The sequence below is a fragment of the Pteropus medius genome, unplaced genomic scaffold (assembly GCF_902729225.1).
Source record: "Pteropus medius unplaced genomic scaffold, Ma_sr-lr_union100, whole genome shotgun sequence".
Lineage (NCBI taxonomy): Eukaryota > Metazoa > Chordata > Mammalia > Chiroptera > Pteropodidae > Pteropus > Pteropus medius.
In genome coordinates, this window is record NW_024343734.1 from 580,589 (window position 1) to 596,691 (window position 16,103).

Here is a 16,103-nt window from a genome sequence, read left to right on the forward strand (position 1 = left end):
ACCAGCTCTGGGTTCCAAATGCCCAGAAAAGGGCATGCACACAGTAGGTGCTCAGTAAATGTTACTTCGGATTGGAGTCAGTTAATGAGACAGTCCAGCTTGGGCCTAAGCTTCTTGCAAGCTCTAATGTTCTAGATTTCTGTGTGGTGAGGTGCGCTGGATACTGTTCTGCTTCCAGATCTGAGAGTCTCTGTTTCTAAAATTTATTTGAATAAATCACCAAGAACAGTAATCTCACAATCGACGTTTAGATAACTACGGGTGAGCGTCTCTGTTACAAGAGCTCCTTCGGCTCATTTAAATCGCACGGAACCTGCGAGATCGGTTCTAGTCTCCGATTTTCCAAATGGGGACACTGAGGCCCAGACAGAGTGAAGTCACTAGCTCAACGTCACCTGTTAATCAGCAGCAGAGCGGCGGTCCGCAGCCAGGAGTCTGTGCTCTTGACCCCCGGAACAGCGGTCATTGAGCCAGCTGCCCCGCGTTCCAGGCACCAGGTAAGCGCCTTCCGGCACGTGGTCTCACGGCCACCTCCCAGCAGCCCCTGGAGGCGGGTACTGCGACAGCCCCATTTCAGAGACGGGAAAACCGAGGTGTGGGAATGGGAAGTCCTTTGCCTGAAGACACCCGTCTCCGGCTGCCTGAGGGCAGAGCCCGTGTCCCCAACACTCTCCTCTTGTCTACGGCTCCCTAATCCAGGGTCGCAAACTCATACGGTGGCCAACAAGGAAATGCAAAGTTGAGGTGGCTGACGGCGGTGGGGGCCGGGGCAAACCTGAGTGCCAACGCCCGGTCTAACAGGGGCGGCCGTCTGCCACACGGGAATGTGGGCTCAGCCTCTTCCCATGTTTCAAGGGAAGCTAGAATCCCAACATTCTGTGGGGAATGTTCCCAGTTTAAAATCAAGGTCAATCGAAACATCCTTGGCCACCAGCGTGTGTTTCTTAGCTCACTTTTGGATTTTTCACTTGCCCCTGTTGTAGCCTTATGTGAGCCTGCTCACCGTCAATCTTCCTGCTCAGTTCCAGAAGGGCAGGGAATCTGTCTGTCTTGCTCAAACCCCTGCCCTGCCTCCCCCAGTGACTATTCCTGGTCCCCAGCATGGAACTGGGTCCTGTGTTTACTGAACGGATGGACCTTTTCTATCTTTGGCTTTTCGGCAGCTCTGTCTCTGATCACTTCGTATGTTTTTCTGGCCGTCTGATGTCTCTGGCCCCATGTCTCCGTGTTTCTGGAATTTCCCGTGTCTTCCTTTCTCTTCTGTCTCTCGGGTGTGTACGTCTACCTTACTCTCCGTCCCTCTATGGGTCTCTGTTATAAAGTCGGTAAGGGGAGCCCACCGTGTCCCTCAGTGCGTGTGCCTTTGTACCTCCCGCTCCGCCTCCCGCTCTCAGGAAGGTGTGTTTAGCCTTTTTAGTCCACGTCTCTCTCCCAGTCCCTGCCTGGGTGGGCGGGGCTGTGCGCGGACCCTTCGCCTTGCCTCCCTCTCCCCCAGCTCACTCACCCCATGGCAGGCCGGCTGGGAGCACGCACGTCCTTGCACACGAGCCGCACGTAGCTGTACTTGAGCACATCGATGAGTGTGTAGAGCGGGGGCAACCTGGCCCAGTGGCAGCGTGTCAGGTGCATGGAGCTCTGGACGAAGAAGAGCGCCAGCCGCTGCTGGCACCACGCGTCGAAGAAGCGGCTGAACTCAGCCCACGAGAAGAAGGCCCGCTCCAGCAGCTCCTGCTCTTCCTGCTCCTCCTGCCCCACCGCCATGCCGGGCGGGGGCTCCATCCTGGGGTGCCTGAGTGGAAGAGGGGGGACACAAGGATATCAGAACCCATACCCACCTGAAGTATCCCGCTCCCTCCATGTTCCGCCTGCCTCTTTGGGGCCGGTGTTGCTATCCAGGAGAGTCCTGGGGCGGGATGCACCCCCGTTCTTTTGGGCCTCCTCCCACCCCTTGTATTATTCCAAGGACAGTTGGAGCTTGTCATTCTGATCCCTAATCCAACTCTGGTTTCTTCTTCCACAGATGTGACCTCCTAGGTACAGTTGGGGTCCCACTCCAAAAAATACGACTCTTAAGCTCAGTTGTGGACACCTCCTCAGATGTGTTCTCAACTTCTAGCCAAGACCTCCTCCCCCTCCAGAAGTGTCTTCTACATTGGCAGTGACCTCTAGTGCCTCAGTCATATGGAACTCTCCCCTCCATGTGTCTATACTTGGCTGTACCCCACATCCAGTGGTGCCTGCCTCTAAAGATGTTCCATCTCCAGATGCGGTCCTATATCCGGCCACGGACCCTCATCACCAGTCATATTCTTCGTGCACATGTGGCTCCTTTCTCTCCAGATGTGTCTCCGACATGCAGCTGTTACACCTCCTCCAGCTGTGGCCCCTATAGGTCCCCACATCCAGCTGTGGCCCCTGCTTCCCAGAAATGCTTCCATAGCTAGACGCCCTTCCCACATCCAGCATGTACTTTTCCCCTACAGGTGTGTGCCCCATTCACTTGTGGCCAGTTCTCAGAAGTGTCACCAATATTCGTCTACGGTCCCCTCCTCCCGTCTACAGCTATCAGAGGCGCATCCTCGTCCCGGACGCGGCCCCCGGTCCTCAGATGGGCTCCATCACCCCAGATGCTCGCTCGCGTCCAGCTGCGCCTTTCCCCTGATGCAGCCCGTCTCAGCCGGCTCCCGCCCCCCCAACCCCCGCCAGCTCTGCCCGCAGCGGCCCCTTCAGTCCCACCCTGCTGTGCCTCTCCCCTCCCCCAGAGGTGCGCCCTTCCCGCCCCTCCCCGCTCACCTGCCCGCCCCGGAGCGGCGTCCACCTCCCACGATGCCCCGCGCCGAGGCCCTCGCTCCCGGGATGCCGCGCGCAGCCTCCCGCCTCTCTTCCCGCCGTGCCTCGCGCGGCGGCTTTCCGCCGAGTCCCTGTCCCCGCCAGCCGCACCACGGACCTGCCGCCACAGCCGCCGGCCGGGGCCAGGGTAGGCGCGGGCCTTTTCCCAGCGTGCTCTGCGGGAGGGCTCGCCTCACTTCATCCCCTCCCCCGGCTGCCCACGGCTGGAGACTACAACTCCCGGCGTGCACCGCGCGGCGGCGGCGCGGGTGTCGCCCGGGTCGCGCCTTCCGGCTCGGCCCCGCCCCCGGCCGCCGAAGTCTGCGCGCGAATTCCGTGGCGCGAATTTGGGACCGCAGTCGAGCGGCCGGGGGTTCCGGCTGTGACGCCCAGGACTGCGGCGCGGGGGGCTGGCGCGAGGCAGGTGGGGCCTCCCGCGCGGGGCCGGGGGGTGGCGCGCGTGTCGCACGCTCGGGGGCCCCGACTTCGCCGGGTCGGTGAGCTGCAGGGGAGCCGAGTGGGGGACGCCGAGGCGGCCGGGGGCGCAGTGGGGCGAGGGGAGCCCCGGCAGCGGGGCGGTGTCCGCCGGAGGGAGGGGCCAGGGAGAAGGTAGACGCGGGCTAGAGCGGGGTTCCAGGTGAGGCCTGGAGGGTCGGGGCCACCCGGAGGGGCGTGGTCAGATGGTCAGCGACAGCCTGGGTGGGTTGCGCGCTGCGGGCCCCTCGAAAGGGGTTTGCCCCGGAGAAGTTTAATAGTGAGCGCGGCCGGGGGACAGTTGGAGAGGCGGGGTGGGCGGAGGCGGGGCCAGGGAGAGGTCAGTGGTAAGGTTTGCGTCTAGGCAACGGCCTTTCGGAAGGTTGGAAACCTTCTGTATACCTGGCGAGGGGGCGGAGCCGAGGGAAGGGCCACCAAGGGGCGGGATGGAAGGCAAGGAGGCCAAGGTTTGGGAAGCCGGGGGAGGAGGCCACGGTGGGGTCCTAGGGGGTGCGGCCAAGCCGAGGGTAGCTGAGCGGCCGGCGCATACCGTTGCCCAGATGGGCGGAGGCAGTGCCAGAGGAGCTTGGGGAGGAAAGAGAAAAGGATCTTGGTGTCCCGTAGGTGAGGGGGAAGCTCGAAGGTTAAGGGGGAGGGCACTTGGCGGGGACAAGAGCAGGACATCAGGAAAGAGGAGCTGGCACGTGGAAGCTGAGGGAACCGTGAGGGCAGAGCAGAAGACGGGGTCATGGACACCACCCTTTGGCCTCCACCCCATTTCAGCTCGTGAGAATTTCTGACTCGTACATCCTGAGAAGGACGCGTGAGGGAAGGCGGGAACGTCAGGTGTAAGACCTGCATTTCATCTTAAGATCCGCAGGGAGGTCACTAGGCCTGCAGATTTCCCCGTCCATCATCAGAGCTTCTGGATCAGTGGGTCAGGGAGTGGAGTGGGGGTGTTTTAATCACCAGTCCCAGGTGGTACTCAGAACTGGCATCCTCCATGTTTTTGTATCTGTCACTGACGGCCATTGTCTTTCAGTTGTCTTTCGAGGGATGCTGAGCTGTTTTAAGTCTCAAAGGATGAGGGAGAGCAGCATATTAAGGGGAAAGGTGTAAAATGTTTCACAGGGGTGAGGCGTGGCTGGGGGAGCGGACAGGTCAGGAAATGTGAGCTTTTATTAACCAGAAGAGATGCAGACTCGAGCCTTTGGCTTGTCATCCTCAGACCGTTCAACAGCGAAGACCCTTTTAATATCACACTTTGTCACTACGGCCTCTAGGTTTTGAGAGATCCTGTTTATGAACCTTAACTTTTTCAGTAACGTTTTTGCTACCTCCATTTTTAGTAATCAAGGATGTGTATGTGCCAGTGCCAGGCATTGTTTTGGGTACTGTGGTCATGTCACTGAACAAAAGAGACAGAATTCCTGTTGTTAAACAAATTTGAACTTCCACGGCTGAAAGCCTTTTTTTAAACAAAAGGGTTTATTAGGCGGTAGCTAGCCAGAAAAGACTAGGTCCTGGAGCCTGAAGTTTGAACCCCCAGCAGCAGTGCGGGGTGGAAAGGAAGGATGCCCACCGCCTGGAGTTGCCAGGAGTTTTTATACATCACGTAGCGGGGAGAGAGATGTGAGCCATTCTGAAAGGATTCCCATTAGCTCTAGACAGCAGGTGGGAGAAGGCGAAGCCGGGCCAGCGCTGGGGTCGGTGCGGGCAGTGAGGAGCGGGAAGGTTGGTGTAAATGAGAAACGGCCGCTCCATACGGAAAGGAATCTTCTTGTTCTCGGACTTGGAACTCTTTCTGGGCTAATAAATCTCACTGGCCAATCATTCCGGTCCAAAGAAATGAGAGTTTCTTCTTGAGGGGAAAACTCATGTTTCCGACTTAGCGTTTCGTCTTTTCTTTTTCCATTTCTGAAAGAAGGAGGTTTATGTGTTTAGATCTCTGCATAGAGATCTAAGTATTCTAAGTGTTTCGATGTCTGTTTCAGGAACAGCCGACAGGAGAAGCAGAGGAGGAGTGGGGAAGGGACGGTTCTGACGCCATCATGCAGCGAAGCATCATGTAAGGGACCTGTCCACATTCTCTGCTTCCTCCTCTAACGCTGCCTTTTCTTAGCACTCAAGTTGCCATTTCCAGGAGTTGGCCAGTATGGGAAATGGGGAGCGGGATATGGAAAATGGATCGTGTATTAACTGAAACATTTTAGCTACAAGATTCGGAAACCCTGACGCAGTGGTTCTTAGCGGTGGTTTTGCCGCCCCCCCCTGCCCCCCGCCCCGGGGACGTTTGGCAGTGTCTGGAGGTGGTGGTTTTGGTTGTAATCGCTGGGACGAGAGGGGAGTTTTCCATTAGCCTCTAGTGAATAAAGGCCAGGCATTGCTGCTAAATGTCCTAGATGCAAAAGACAGCCCCGTGCAGCAGAGAATGACCCGGCCTGGCATGTCACGCCGACACTGAGAAGCCCTGTACCAATGCCAGCTGGCTTCAGGAGAAGAAAGGACTGACTTGGCCATGTAGTTGGAACCTCAGGAGTTCATAGTTGGACCCAGTTGCCGATACTTTTCCCCAGGAAATCTGCCCCTCCCCACCGTTCTGCGCTGCTCCCACGTTGCATCACGCTGGCCCTCTCTCTCCCTGGGGCTTGTGGCACCCTAGAGTTAGCAGTCCCAGTGGCAAGAGGCTGTCTCTCTCCCATCTATCTCAACAGTATCTAGGGTCCTGCTCCGTTGGCTCAGTTTGGGCCACCTGCAGGTCCCTGACCTGGTCCCTGCAGCCACAAGGATGCAGGGCTCTGACTGGCCAAGTCTGGGGCGTGTGCCCACCCCGGTGGGTTGTGGGTGGAAGGGCAGGACCATATAAATCTCAGGTACCCAGAGGATTTGGAGGAAGGGGCCTCCCAAGAGAGAAATGGAGGGCTGTTCCCAGAAGGGGGAAATGGGTCCTAGACAGACCCAGGCCTGGACACCCACCGCACGGACCTGGGGTTGTTCGAAATCTGTTACGTGCTGGGGCGAGGACATCACAGATCGGAGGGTCATTGGTGCCGTTATCCCCGCTTCCCACCTCCCCACCCCGTGCTCCTCCAGGTCATTTTTCTACCCCAAGACAGAGGGCAAAGCGAAGAAGCCAGAGGAGGAGACGCCCAGCAGCGTCGGGGAAACAGAGCCCCCGCCGAAGTACGTACCGGGCCGGGTGTGGCGAGTTCGTTCCTTCGTCCGTCAGGACTCGCGGCTGCAGGTGTTATAAACCCACTCTGTTCTCTTCGATGATGTTCCATACAATGAGCGTGCTGTCACGGACCTAGCTAGGGAGTTGTTCGCCCAGACCACGAGCTCCGTGGGTGCGGGAACCTCGGAATCAGCCCTGTTCCCAGCACCTTAAACGACCTCCATGTTGCATCGTCTGTGCCCGTGTTCCTCACCAGGCTAGGAGCTCCTCGGGGCTGGTGTCAGGGAGTAGTAGGGTTGCCTTAACAGAAACCAGTCACAACATAAGGTTTCTCATAAGATTTTGAGCTGTTCAGGCAGTATAGGGCAGGTAGGCAGCTCTGTACCACTAAGTTACTGTGGGACCCAGATTCCCCCACCCGGACCTGTCCCCCTCTGCTCTGCCATGACTTCATCTGCACTGGCAACGCGGGTTGGCAAGTCCCAGGGCTGAGACACCGTGAGGGCAAGCGGTCAGAGCAAGCTGCGTGCGTCACCCCTGGCCACTTGCATTCTATTGGTCAGAACCCATCACGTAGCCGCAGGGGAGGCTGGAACATGAGTTAGTTCCTGGCTGAGTGGTCATGCACCTGGCTAAAACTCGGGGGCTTGTGTGACTGCAAGAGGGTCTCCAGATGGATGCTGGAGGTCAGTGTCTGCCCTAAGTAGGGACCCCACTTGCTCTTGGGCATCACCCATCGGAGGGCGGGCACATAGGAGGCCTCTGGAGATGTACGATGGGAGGAGGGGTGATGAGGAGTATGAGCCCGGGAGGCCCCTGGAAGATGTTCACTGACTGCTTGAAAGGGAAGGAAGGGAATGAAATGTAGTGCCGGAGCTGGCGTGTGTGGGGCAGTGCCCCACTTTTTGCTGGAACACCCCTATTTCCTCACCTCCCAGGGCGGCGCTGAAGGAGAGGAACGGAATGGTGCCTGAGAGCGACTCTCCGGTGAAGAGGCCGGGGAGGAAGGCGGCCCGCGTCCTGGGCAGTGAGGGGGAGGAGGAGGACGGAGCCCGCACGCCCCCCTGGGGCCAGGTAGGCCCTGGCGCTCTGCCCATGTGTTCTGGGGAAAACTAGTTCCCACCGGCCCATGGGACTGAGGGCAGTGGCTGCACAGGGGACTCTGGACCCCTGCCCCGGGGACGGAGGGCTTCAGGCTGCGCTGAGCACACGGGTACGGGGTCCGAACTCTGCCTCCGCCCTGTGACCTGGGCAGGCTCCCGACCTCGATGCAGCTCCCTGTGGCTCCCGTCTCACCGGTGGCTGTGAGGATGAAAGCGGTCAGTTCACGGACATGTCTGAAAACGATGCCCGATGCAAAAGAAGGGCTGGGACCCGTCCCGTGTCCCTGTCGTGGGGCGGCTGGCTGTTCGTCTCCCCTAGACGCATGGGCTCATCTCCTCTCGTTAGGTCATTCAATGCCTGCTCGTTGCTCGGTGGATAACACCCCCAGTGTCGGTGGCGAAGCCAGCTCCTGTCCCCGGCTCAATGCCCCAGGGGTGGCAGCCAGGTGACGAGGCCCTCCGCGAGCCGCCTCCGCCCCCACTGCGGCCCTTCCTGGGCTCGCTCTGCCCTGTCACGCACGCCGTGGGGGCCTCTCGCTCCGTCCCCTCTCTGAGCCTCTTTCCCACATACACACGTCCGTCAGGGCTCTCTTTGCTCGGCTGTGACCTCGGCGAAACCTTCCCCGACCGCTCGCGTTCGTGTCTCGTTTGCTGCCATAACTGTTCCCCACGGGCTTGAGGTCACACCAGTGTATCATCTCCCAGTTCTAGAGTCAGGAGCCGGACATGGGCTCACGGGGCTACCGTCGAGGTGTTGGCAGGGCCGCGTTTCTGGGGCTCGAGGGGGAGGGTCTGTTTCCTTGCCTTCCAGGTGCTGGAAGCCACCTTCTGTCCATTCGCAAAGCCAGCAACTCTTCGCCTTCCTCCTGTGGGCACATCTCACGCTCCTGCCTCTCTCCCCCGCTCCTCAGGCCCCTGCGGCGGCGTCACCTCCCTCTCTGGGTCACCTCCCTCTCTGGCTCGGCCGATTAGCCCCGATTCCCTCTGCCCTTTGCTGTGTAACCAGCTGAGTCACGGGTCTTAGGAGCTGAGACTTGCCCCTAAGGCCACTAGGGTTCTGTGGGTTTAGAACAGGAGAGGGACGAAGTAGATTTTCTTGGGCAGCGTTCCAGGCAGCTTCAGGGCTCGCATTGCATTCATCAGGCTCCAGATTGAGACAGACCGCATGAGTGATTCGAGGAGAGCGTCCAGCGGGAAGGCTTGTCGAGTGGTCCTGCAGTTCTTAACCGGGGTGAAAAGGGGTGAAAAGAGAACTAAGTAGGGCTTCGCAGAGGCGGCAGCTGCAGGGTGCAGCCGCTCCCCCGGAATGCGGAGCTGGAGCTCCCACCTTTGTGGCGGAGATGCGGGCCAGTGGGTGCTGGGGGCGGTGCCCTGTGGGCCGGGGCTCGGAGCTCTGAGGAGAGGGCGTTGGTATCTCTGATGGGGCACCACGTGACAAGCCTCGCAAACGTTGGAAATAGTATAAATCGGATCCAGGTCCCACGGTCCGTCCTGGTGCCCCGCGTTGGCACCGCCTGACATGGGCTGGCTGCCAGAGCAGGAGAGGGCTTCGCGGAGTCCCCGCATCGCCAGGGAGAGTGGATGGGAGCTGCGGGACACTCGCTTTGTAATCCGGCACAGGGCTTTGTAAGATTAGTTAGTAATTGAAGCCAAGACACAAATGACTGGCTTAAGCAAGGTAGGAATCCGTTTCTCTCTCATGGGCACAGAAAGTCCAGGATTAGTGTGGCAGGGTCAGGGAGCCAGCTGCGTCTCTGCCGTCGCTTGCTGTGCCTGCACGCTCTTGCCCGATGAATGTCCACGTGGGCAAGAGGCGGGCACACCACTTGCCGTTAAGTGAATGTTACTTGTTATCGGTGTCCACGATGGGGAGAACCTGGGACCCTGAAACCACGGGAGGGTGGAGCAGTGGCCCCGGGTAAGAGGACTGGGGTGTGGAGGGGGGCGGGGGCGCAGAGAAAGGAGGGGTTCAAGTCCTCTCCGCTCTCCGGTGCTCCAGGGACAGCTGGGTGTCCTCTGCTCCCTGTCCTCGCGCGGTGACCGCTCTTCTTTGCCTTCCAGAAGCCCGCGGCGGCCTCGCCCCGGGAGCGCAGCCCCGCTCCGGCCCGCGCCTCCCCGCCCGGCATCCCGAAGCGGCGCACAGGTGAGGGCGCCGGCCGTCCCCGGGGCCTGTTGATTTTCTGCCGCTCTGTGCTTCTGAGGCCCTGGGAGACCTGTCCGGGACATGGGGAGCTGGCGGGTGCCTGGGGGGGCCAGCAGGGCTCGGGTGTTGCCGGAGTCGGCCTGGCCGTAGTTAAGCCACTGCTGGCATTTGGGATCGTGAACGTTCTGCAGTTGGGGTCAACAAGGCATGGTTTGAGTAGTCCGCTCACGTCACACAGCCCGGAGGCAGCTGACCTGAAGGACGAGTGCTGGGCGGTGGCTGAGGACAGGTGGAGAATGGAGAGGGCCCAGAACCTTCTCGGGAACCCCATCATCGATGGGGTGGGGCAGGCGGCAGCGAGCCAGCCACACTGAGCCCTTTGCCTTCCCAGCTCGGAAGCAGCTTCCTAAACGGACACGTGGGGGGGAGCAGAGCGAGGACGAGGACAGAGAAGCCAAGAGGAAGAAGGAGGGAGGTGAGACACCTGGAGAAGAGAGAGTGTGTGCGTGTGTGTGTGCGCGTGCACACGTGTATGTGCGTGTCTGTGTTGTGTGTGCACGTATCTATGTACATGTGTGTGTTGTGTGTGCATGTGTGCATCTTGTGTGTGTGCACACGTGTGCGCATGTCTTGTGCGTGCACGTGTGTGTTGTGTATGCGTACACGTGTTTGTGTTGTGCATGCACGTGTGTGTGTTGTACATGCACGTGCGTGTGTATCTGTGTGCACGTGTCTGTTGTGCGTGCCCTGCATGTGTGTGCGTCATACGTGCACGTGTGTGTGTGCGTCCGTGTTCGTGTGGCGGACAGTCCAGAAGGGCGGGGCCTGTCCGAGAGCGCCGTGTCGTCACCCCACTGGTCGAGCCGGTGTCCGTGGGCCGCACTCGCCTGCAGGATGGCCCTGCAGCCGCCGGGCTCCCTATTCGGGGAGCGTCTTGGAACAGTCATTTGGCTCGTTCAATGTTCAGTGAAACGCAGCTTCTCACTTTTATCTTTAGTTTATGGAAAATACGTTTCTCTAAATGACTTCTTTGTCCTCGTAAATTTGGCCAGAAAGCAGAGGTCCCCGGACTGTCACGGTGTCCTTGGTGTCTTCGTCATTTTTTCAGGGCGCCCCTAGGCCAGTCCGGTGCCAGTTCCATTTATTACGTAGTTATATCCAGACAACCGTTTGTGTTCCAGCAACTTGGGCACTTGAAGAAAACAATACACGTGTCGAAAGGAAAAAACATTTTAGTTTTTTTATTCTTTAATAATCACAGTTACTTACTGATAGACTATCTCTTGGGTGCCGCACCGTCTCTCAGACTTTGGAATCCCATTACAAACTGCCACCCTCACCTTCCGTCTCCTGTCCCACACTGACTTTGGTGTAATACCTGGTTTTTACCATAGCCAGCAATGGAAACCCAGCTTCGCAGAAATACAGCGTCAGGGAAAAGGAGGAACGCGACCTGATACTGAAGGCTGAAATACCTCGAGCTAGTTAGTAATTCACAGCATGTGCAGCGGATGTCACCAGCTCCCCTCGAAAATGTCAACTGTCTCGCTGTGTCCCTGTGGGTTCCCCGCATCTCGGTGACACGGGGAAATGTGCCGTAAAGGGCTGACCCACTGAGGCCTGAGATGTGACAGTCACAGCCTTTGCCACTGTCAGTCCGTTTGTTTAATAAAAGGTCCTTATTCAGTTCACTTTTCCCAGGGAAGACTTGAGTTTGGTCGAGATTTCGTTTCCTGGTGGCAATTTTTAGTCAGTAACAAATTTCACTGTAAATTGTGTAGTTTCAGCTATTGTCGGTGTCGGGGGGAACGGGTGGGTGGCCTCTTTCTACTAAGACACATTTTTTCCAAGTTCATTCCATTTTTATTGGTAACCTGGAGGTGTGTATGACTTTCTCCAGACAGTTTTAAAATTTTTAATTATAATCTATAACAGGTTATCATAAAACTTATCAAACTCTTATTTTGCAATGAATAATTCTAAAATAATAGTTGACGAGAAAGGACTGGCCTCGATCAGCGGCACAGGCGAACACTGGGGTCGGGTCCCCCGGGGCCAGAGGCCGACCACGTCTTATCACTTCATAGACACACTTGACTGGCTCAAGAAAGAACAAAAGGGGCAGAATGTCTCGGGAGCTGAAATGTCCTCGGGCGTCAAAGTGACTTTCTGCTATCTGACTTTTCTGTCTGTCATCAGAAGCAGAGACCCCAACAGAAAGTCCCCCAGAATCGGAAGGGGCCGAAGAGAAAGAGGCAGAAGAGGAGGACCTGCCCACGGTGCCCCCCGAGCTCCCCGCGGCCTGCGGTGAGTTCGATCCTCCTCCCCCCGCAGCCCCGGCTCGCTGACTCTGGTCTTCGCGACAGGTGTCTTTGGCAGACAGTTCACGTGAATGAGACGTGGATTCCCAAATGTGCTCTTTCGATGCGAATTCTGGGGGAATCCTAGATTTTACTGTTGCTTCTGTCACTACTTTTCCTCCTTGCACGTGGAGAAAGAACCAGTCCTCGTGCAATAGAGCATTCCGAGCTCGTAGCTACCAAGTGTCATTACTTGAGCAATCATTTTCGGAGTTAGATAACTGGGAATCTTAGGCCAGTTTAGGGGATTTTAGAGGCTGGTGTTACCCCGCAGGTCGCAGATCAAGCCCCGCCGTCCGGTGCGCGTGGGGCTGCTGTGTCAGAAGCAATGCCGCGGGGAGATTTTTAGGGTGCGGCTCAGACCTGCCTGTCTGCAGCTGCAGGAGCGGGGCCGCTGCCGCCTCGTCGGGCCGGGATTTCTCTGTGTCGCTCTCCGTAGGTCTCCGGGGTCAGGCCGCGTGCTGGGATTCCGTGGGTTAGTACTGGCGGAAAAGCCTCAGGCTCGAGGCTCAGTACATCCGCTAGAGAAAGGCAAAGGGCAAGACGGGTCAGGTTTTCCATCCGCAGGGTCAGAACGACCTTGGGGTTAAAAAAGAAAGACTCGCGGTGGGAAAGTCTGCATCGTCACCGTCTGACCTCTCGCCTGACCTCTCGCTCGTCAGAAGCAGAGCCCCCGGCAGGAAGCGGTGCAGAGCCCGGGGCGGCCGTGGGCCAGGGGCTGCGGGAGGAGGACCGGGCGAAGCCTCTCGCCAGGGGTCCCAAGACGCTCAACAGTTTCTTCGGTGCGTTTCTCCCGGTCACCTCCCGGGGCGGTGCAGGGGGCGGGCAGGTGGCACTTTCTTAAGACAGCCGCAGATCCCTGTGGCCTGCCCTCGAGTTAGGTCCAACGGATCCCTCCTGGCTGGGCACCCCCTCCGGGGCGACGGGGTGGCTACCAGGAGGGGAGGGACCCACAATTTCCTGGCTTCCTTCTCAGCTCCCCGGAAGCCGGCAGCCAAAACAGAAGTGAGAGAAGAGGGGTCTGGCACCCCAAGGAAGGAGGCGCCTGAGGGGTGAGTCAGTGCGCTGCTTAGAGGGGACAGTGGGCCGGAAGGGATCGCACCGTGAGCCAGCGTCGCCTCGATCGGATCTGAGGCCTCCGCAAAGGAGACAGAACCACAGAGTCCTTTCGACCCTAATTATTCCAGCAGAGATGTTTGAGGGACTCGTAGTGCCGGTCTTGGACCCAGCTGAGGTCGAACGGTGCCATTTCTGGGTGTGGCTGCGCCGTGGGGACAGTCGCCTCCTTTCTCGAACACCTGCGTGCCGGCGGCGGCGCCCGAGGATTCTGTTAGGCCGCGTCGCTTCATCCCCGCAGGGGTCCTGTGGGGGACGGTGGCAGTGGGGCCAGGCCCGGGCCCCGGGTCCCCCTGATTCCGAAGCCTGGGCTCCGCCCCACAGCCGCATCTAGCCTCTCGGGTGTGCGTCTGTGCCCTTGTGTTTATGAGTGAGTTTCTCTAACAGAATCAGCGTCCTACACGTAAAGTCTTCCATCCTGTTTATTCCGTGGGATACTGTGACTTTTTTAATGCGATTCCCAGCCTAATCGTTCGTCCGTCTCTGATGGCCGCCCGCAGGAGACAAACCCTCGGGACCTTGCCTCTCTCACCTTTGTGTGGGGATGTGTCGATGGCAGAGCACAGCTTCTGCTCCGCGGGTGGCCGCGCCAGGCCGGCGGAGCGCCATCTGTGCCGACGCGGTCCCCATTTCGCGATGGGAAACGCAGGCACGAGGCAGAACGCCGTCGTGAGAATCCCAGCTCCACCTTCGCCGGCTGCGTCGCCTCGGGGGAGCGGCAGCCTTTCTGGGGCGGTCCCTCCCAGAGCTGGCCGCCTGGCCACGGCCGACCTCAGCCGGTTGCAGCTGCTGCCGTTATTGTGTGAGTGCAGTGCCCGCTGAGGCCCCGGATGGGGGCCAGGCGGTCTGGCTGTAGAACTTTCTACCCGCTATGGAGTCTGTGCCGCTCGCTGGGCACAGCCCGCACCTGCTCCGCCCAGCTCAGCACCCACACCCCGCCTGGCACCGGAATCACTCTGGAGAGCTGAGGAGATCCTGAGTCTTCTCCAGCCCCTTCCGCGCCCCCGTTTTGGTACAGATACAGGCCTGAGGCTGGGAAGCCAGGGTTGTTTTAAAAATGTTCTCTGCAAAATGCCCGGAGATGTGGGAGCCTCACCTGAGCGTCTTGCTTGACCCTGTGACGGCACATCGTGGGAGGGCTCGGTGGCTCCACCGTACGATGGAGACACGGGTCTGTGACGGCACATCGTGGGAGGGCTCGGTGGTTCCACCATGCGATGGAGACACGGGTTTGGAGAAGCTGCGTCCTCAGGACGCCGCAGCTGGCGGTGATGGAGCAGGCGTGACCCCGGTGGGTCTGACTGCAGCCAGGGCAGCGCGAGGCCCATCTGGTGGCGTTTGCGACGCAGAGGTGCCGGGCGCAGTCTAGGGGCCCTGCCGGTCAGCTACTCTGCGCCCAGGATCCTCGCCCGGGAAACCGGGAGGAGTCCGCGTCTGTGGGCTGACACCAGCAGATGTGTGCGCAGTGCAGCCCTGGCAGGTGTCCTGCCGGCCCCACCCTGTGCGTGCGTGGGGGACAGCGTGGCTGAGAAGCCCGGAGGGGTCCCCGGCCTCTTGGAGCAGACTCAGAAACAGTCAGCTCATGTCGTCCGCTGTAACCCTGCCGGCCCTGGTTCTGTTCCTCAGACAGGGTGGGAGAGTCTGTGTCTCCGGTCTCAGGGCCTTTGCACTTGCTGTCCCGCCGCCCAGAGTGCTCTTCTCCCTGACGCCCACGTGTCCACCCTCAGGCCTTCCCCAGCCGCCTCTCTCCCCGACCTGGTTTTGGTTTCAGAAGCATTTCTTAAAATCTAGCATTACTTACGTGTGTGTCTGTGTCTGTTGTCTGTGTGCGCGTGCGCGCATGTGTGTGTGTGTCTGTGTGTTTTCTTCTCCCGCCCCTCGCAAGACCCTCCCACTGGAACGTGAGCTCCAGGTCGGCAGACTTCGCTCTCACGTCTGGGCCTGGAGCAGCCTGGCCTGGAGGGGCTCAGCCGGTGCTGGAGGACTGTCTTCTCCATGACCAGGCACCTACCCACCCTCTGTCCCCTTTGCCTCCACAGCCCGCCGGAGCCATCCGGCTACAATCCTGCCCAGAACAGCTACCATCCCGTCGAAGACGCCTGCTGGAAGCAGGGCCAAAAGTGAGCCTCCCCCCCAACGCTGTCTCTCCAGTCCCTGTCGCTGTGGGGCGCCTCTCACCGAGGCCTCCGTTGGAGGAAACTGTCAAATCTGTCCCATCGTGTTTTGGGGACAGAGCAGCATTGAAGGGGACAGAGGGAAAACTTTGGGGAGGGAGGGGGTTCCCTGTGGCATACGTTTGCATTTGGGAGTTCGCAAGGCCGTCCCCAGGAGGCGTGGGGAGGCAGCGGGCGGAGGGACAGTGCGTGTGTCCCCTTTCCTTCCTCAGGGTCCCTTATCTGGCCGTGGCCCGGACGTTCGAGAAGATCGAGGAGGTTTCGGCTCGGTAACTGGCCGGGCTGGCCGGGCTGGGGGCAGGTGCCCGTGTGCCTCTGCCCCTCGCCTGGCACTCGCTCCCCTCCTCAGGCTCCGCATGGTGGAGACGCTGAGCAACCTCCTGCGCTCCGTGGTGGCCCTTTCGCCGTCTGACCTCCTCCCCATCCTCTACCTCAGCCTCAACCACCTGGGGCCGCCCCAGCAGGGCCTGGAGCTTGGCGTTGGGGACGGTGTCCTTCTCAAGGCAGTGGCCCAGGCCACAGGTGGGGGGCTGAGGCGGCAGTGCCGACGGGAGCAGAGCGTGGAGAAAGGGGGGAGGTCGGGGGGATCTGAGAGGGACCCCGAAGAGAGAGAGGCCAACGAGGTGGGAGGGCCTGGTGAGGCAGGCGGCAGGGGCGGTGGCCGTGGCTTTGTGCGGGCACCGGGCCTGTGTCGCAGCCAGGCGGGCTGAGGGGACGGAGAGGAGGAGC

General features: G+C 59.6%; 2 protein-coding genes across 5 annotated transcripts in view; one reads left to right on the forward strand and one right to left on the reverse strand.

Annotated features, from left to right (window-relative positions):
- The window catches only part of ZSWIM9 (zinc finger SWIM-type containing 9), a 19,131-nt gene extending 16,440 nt beyond the window's left edge, over positions 1-2,691 (reverse strand). Inside the window, exons 1-2 of the mRNA XM_039868607.1 lie at positions 2,300-2,691; positions 1,505-1,789 (exon numbers count right to left, since the gene is read on the reverse strand). Of these exons, the coding sequence (XP_039724541.1) occupies positions 1,505-1,789; positions 2,300-2,496 (482 nt within the window). The 5' untranslated portion in view covers positions 2,497-2,691. The remainder of the gene's footprint in view (positions 1-1,504; positions 1,790-2,299) is intronic.
- A 153-nt stretch (positions 2,692-2,844) lies between these two features.
- The window catches only part of LIG1 (DNA ligase 1), a 25,495-nt gene continuing 12,236 nt past the window's right edge, over positions 2,845-16,103 (forward strand). Inside the window, exons 1-12 of one of the 4 annotated variants that reach the window (XM_039868604.1) lie at positions 2,845-2,977; positions 5,298-5,371; positions 6,397-6,486; positions 7,417-7,552; positions 9,643-9,724; positions 10,116-10,199; positions 11,924-12,031; positions 12,747-12,866; positions 13,061-13,136; positions 15,240-15,320; positions 15,587-15,643; positions 15,724-15,896. In XM_039868604.1, coding sequence (XP_039724538.1) covers positions 5,355-5,371; positions 6,397-6,486; positions 7,417-7,552; positions 9,643-9,724; positions 10,116-10,199; positions 11,924-12,031; positions 12,747-12,866; positions 13,061-13,136; positions 15,240-15,320; positions 15,587-15,643; positions 15,724-15,896 — 1,024 coding nt within the window. In that variant the 5' untranslated portion in view covers positions 2,845-2,977; positions 5,298-5,354. Of the gene's footprint in view, positions 2,978-3,099; positions 3,254-5,297; positions 5,372-6,396; positions 6,487-7,416; positions 7,553-9,642; positions 9,725-10,115; positions 10,200-11,923; positions 12,032-12,746; positions 12,867-13,060; positions 13,137-15,239; positions 15,321-15,586; positions 15,644-15,723; positions 15,897-16,103 lie in introns of those variants that run through there. The other 3 variants (XM_039868603.1, XM_039868606.1, XM_039868605.1) reach the window with 3 other exon arrangements.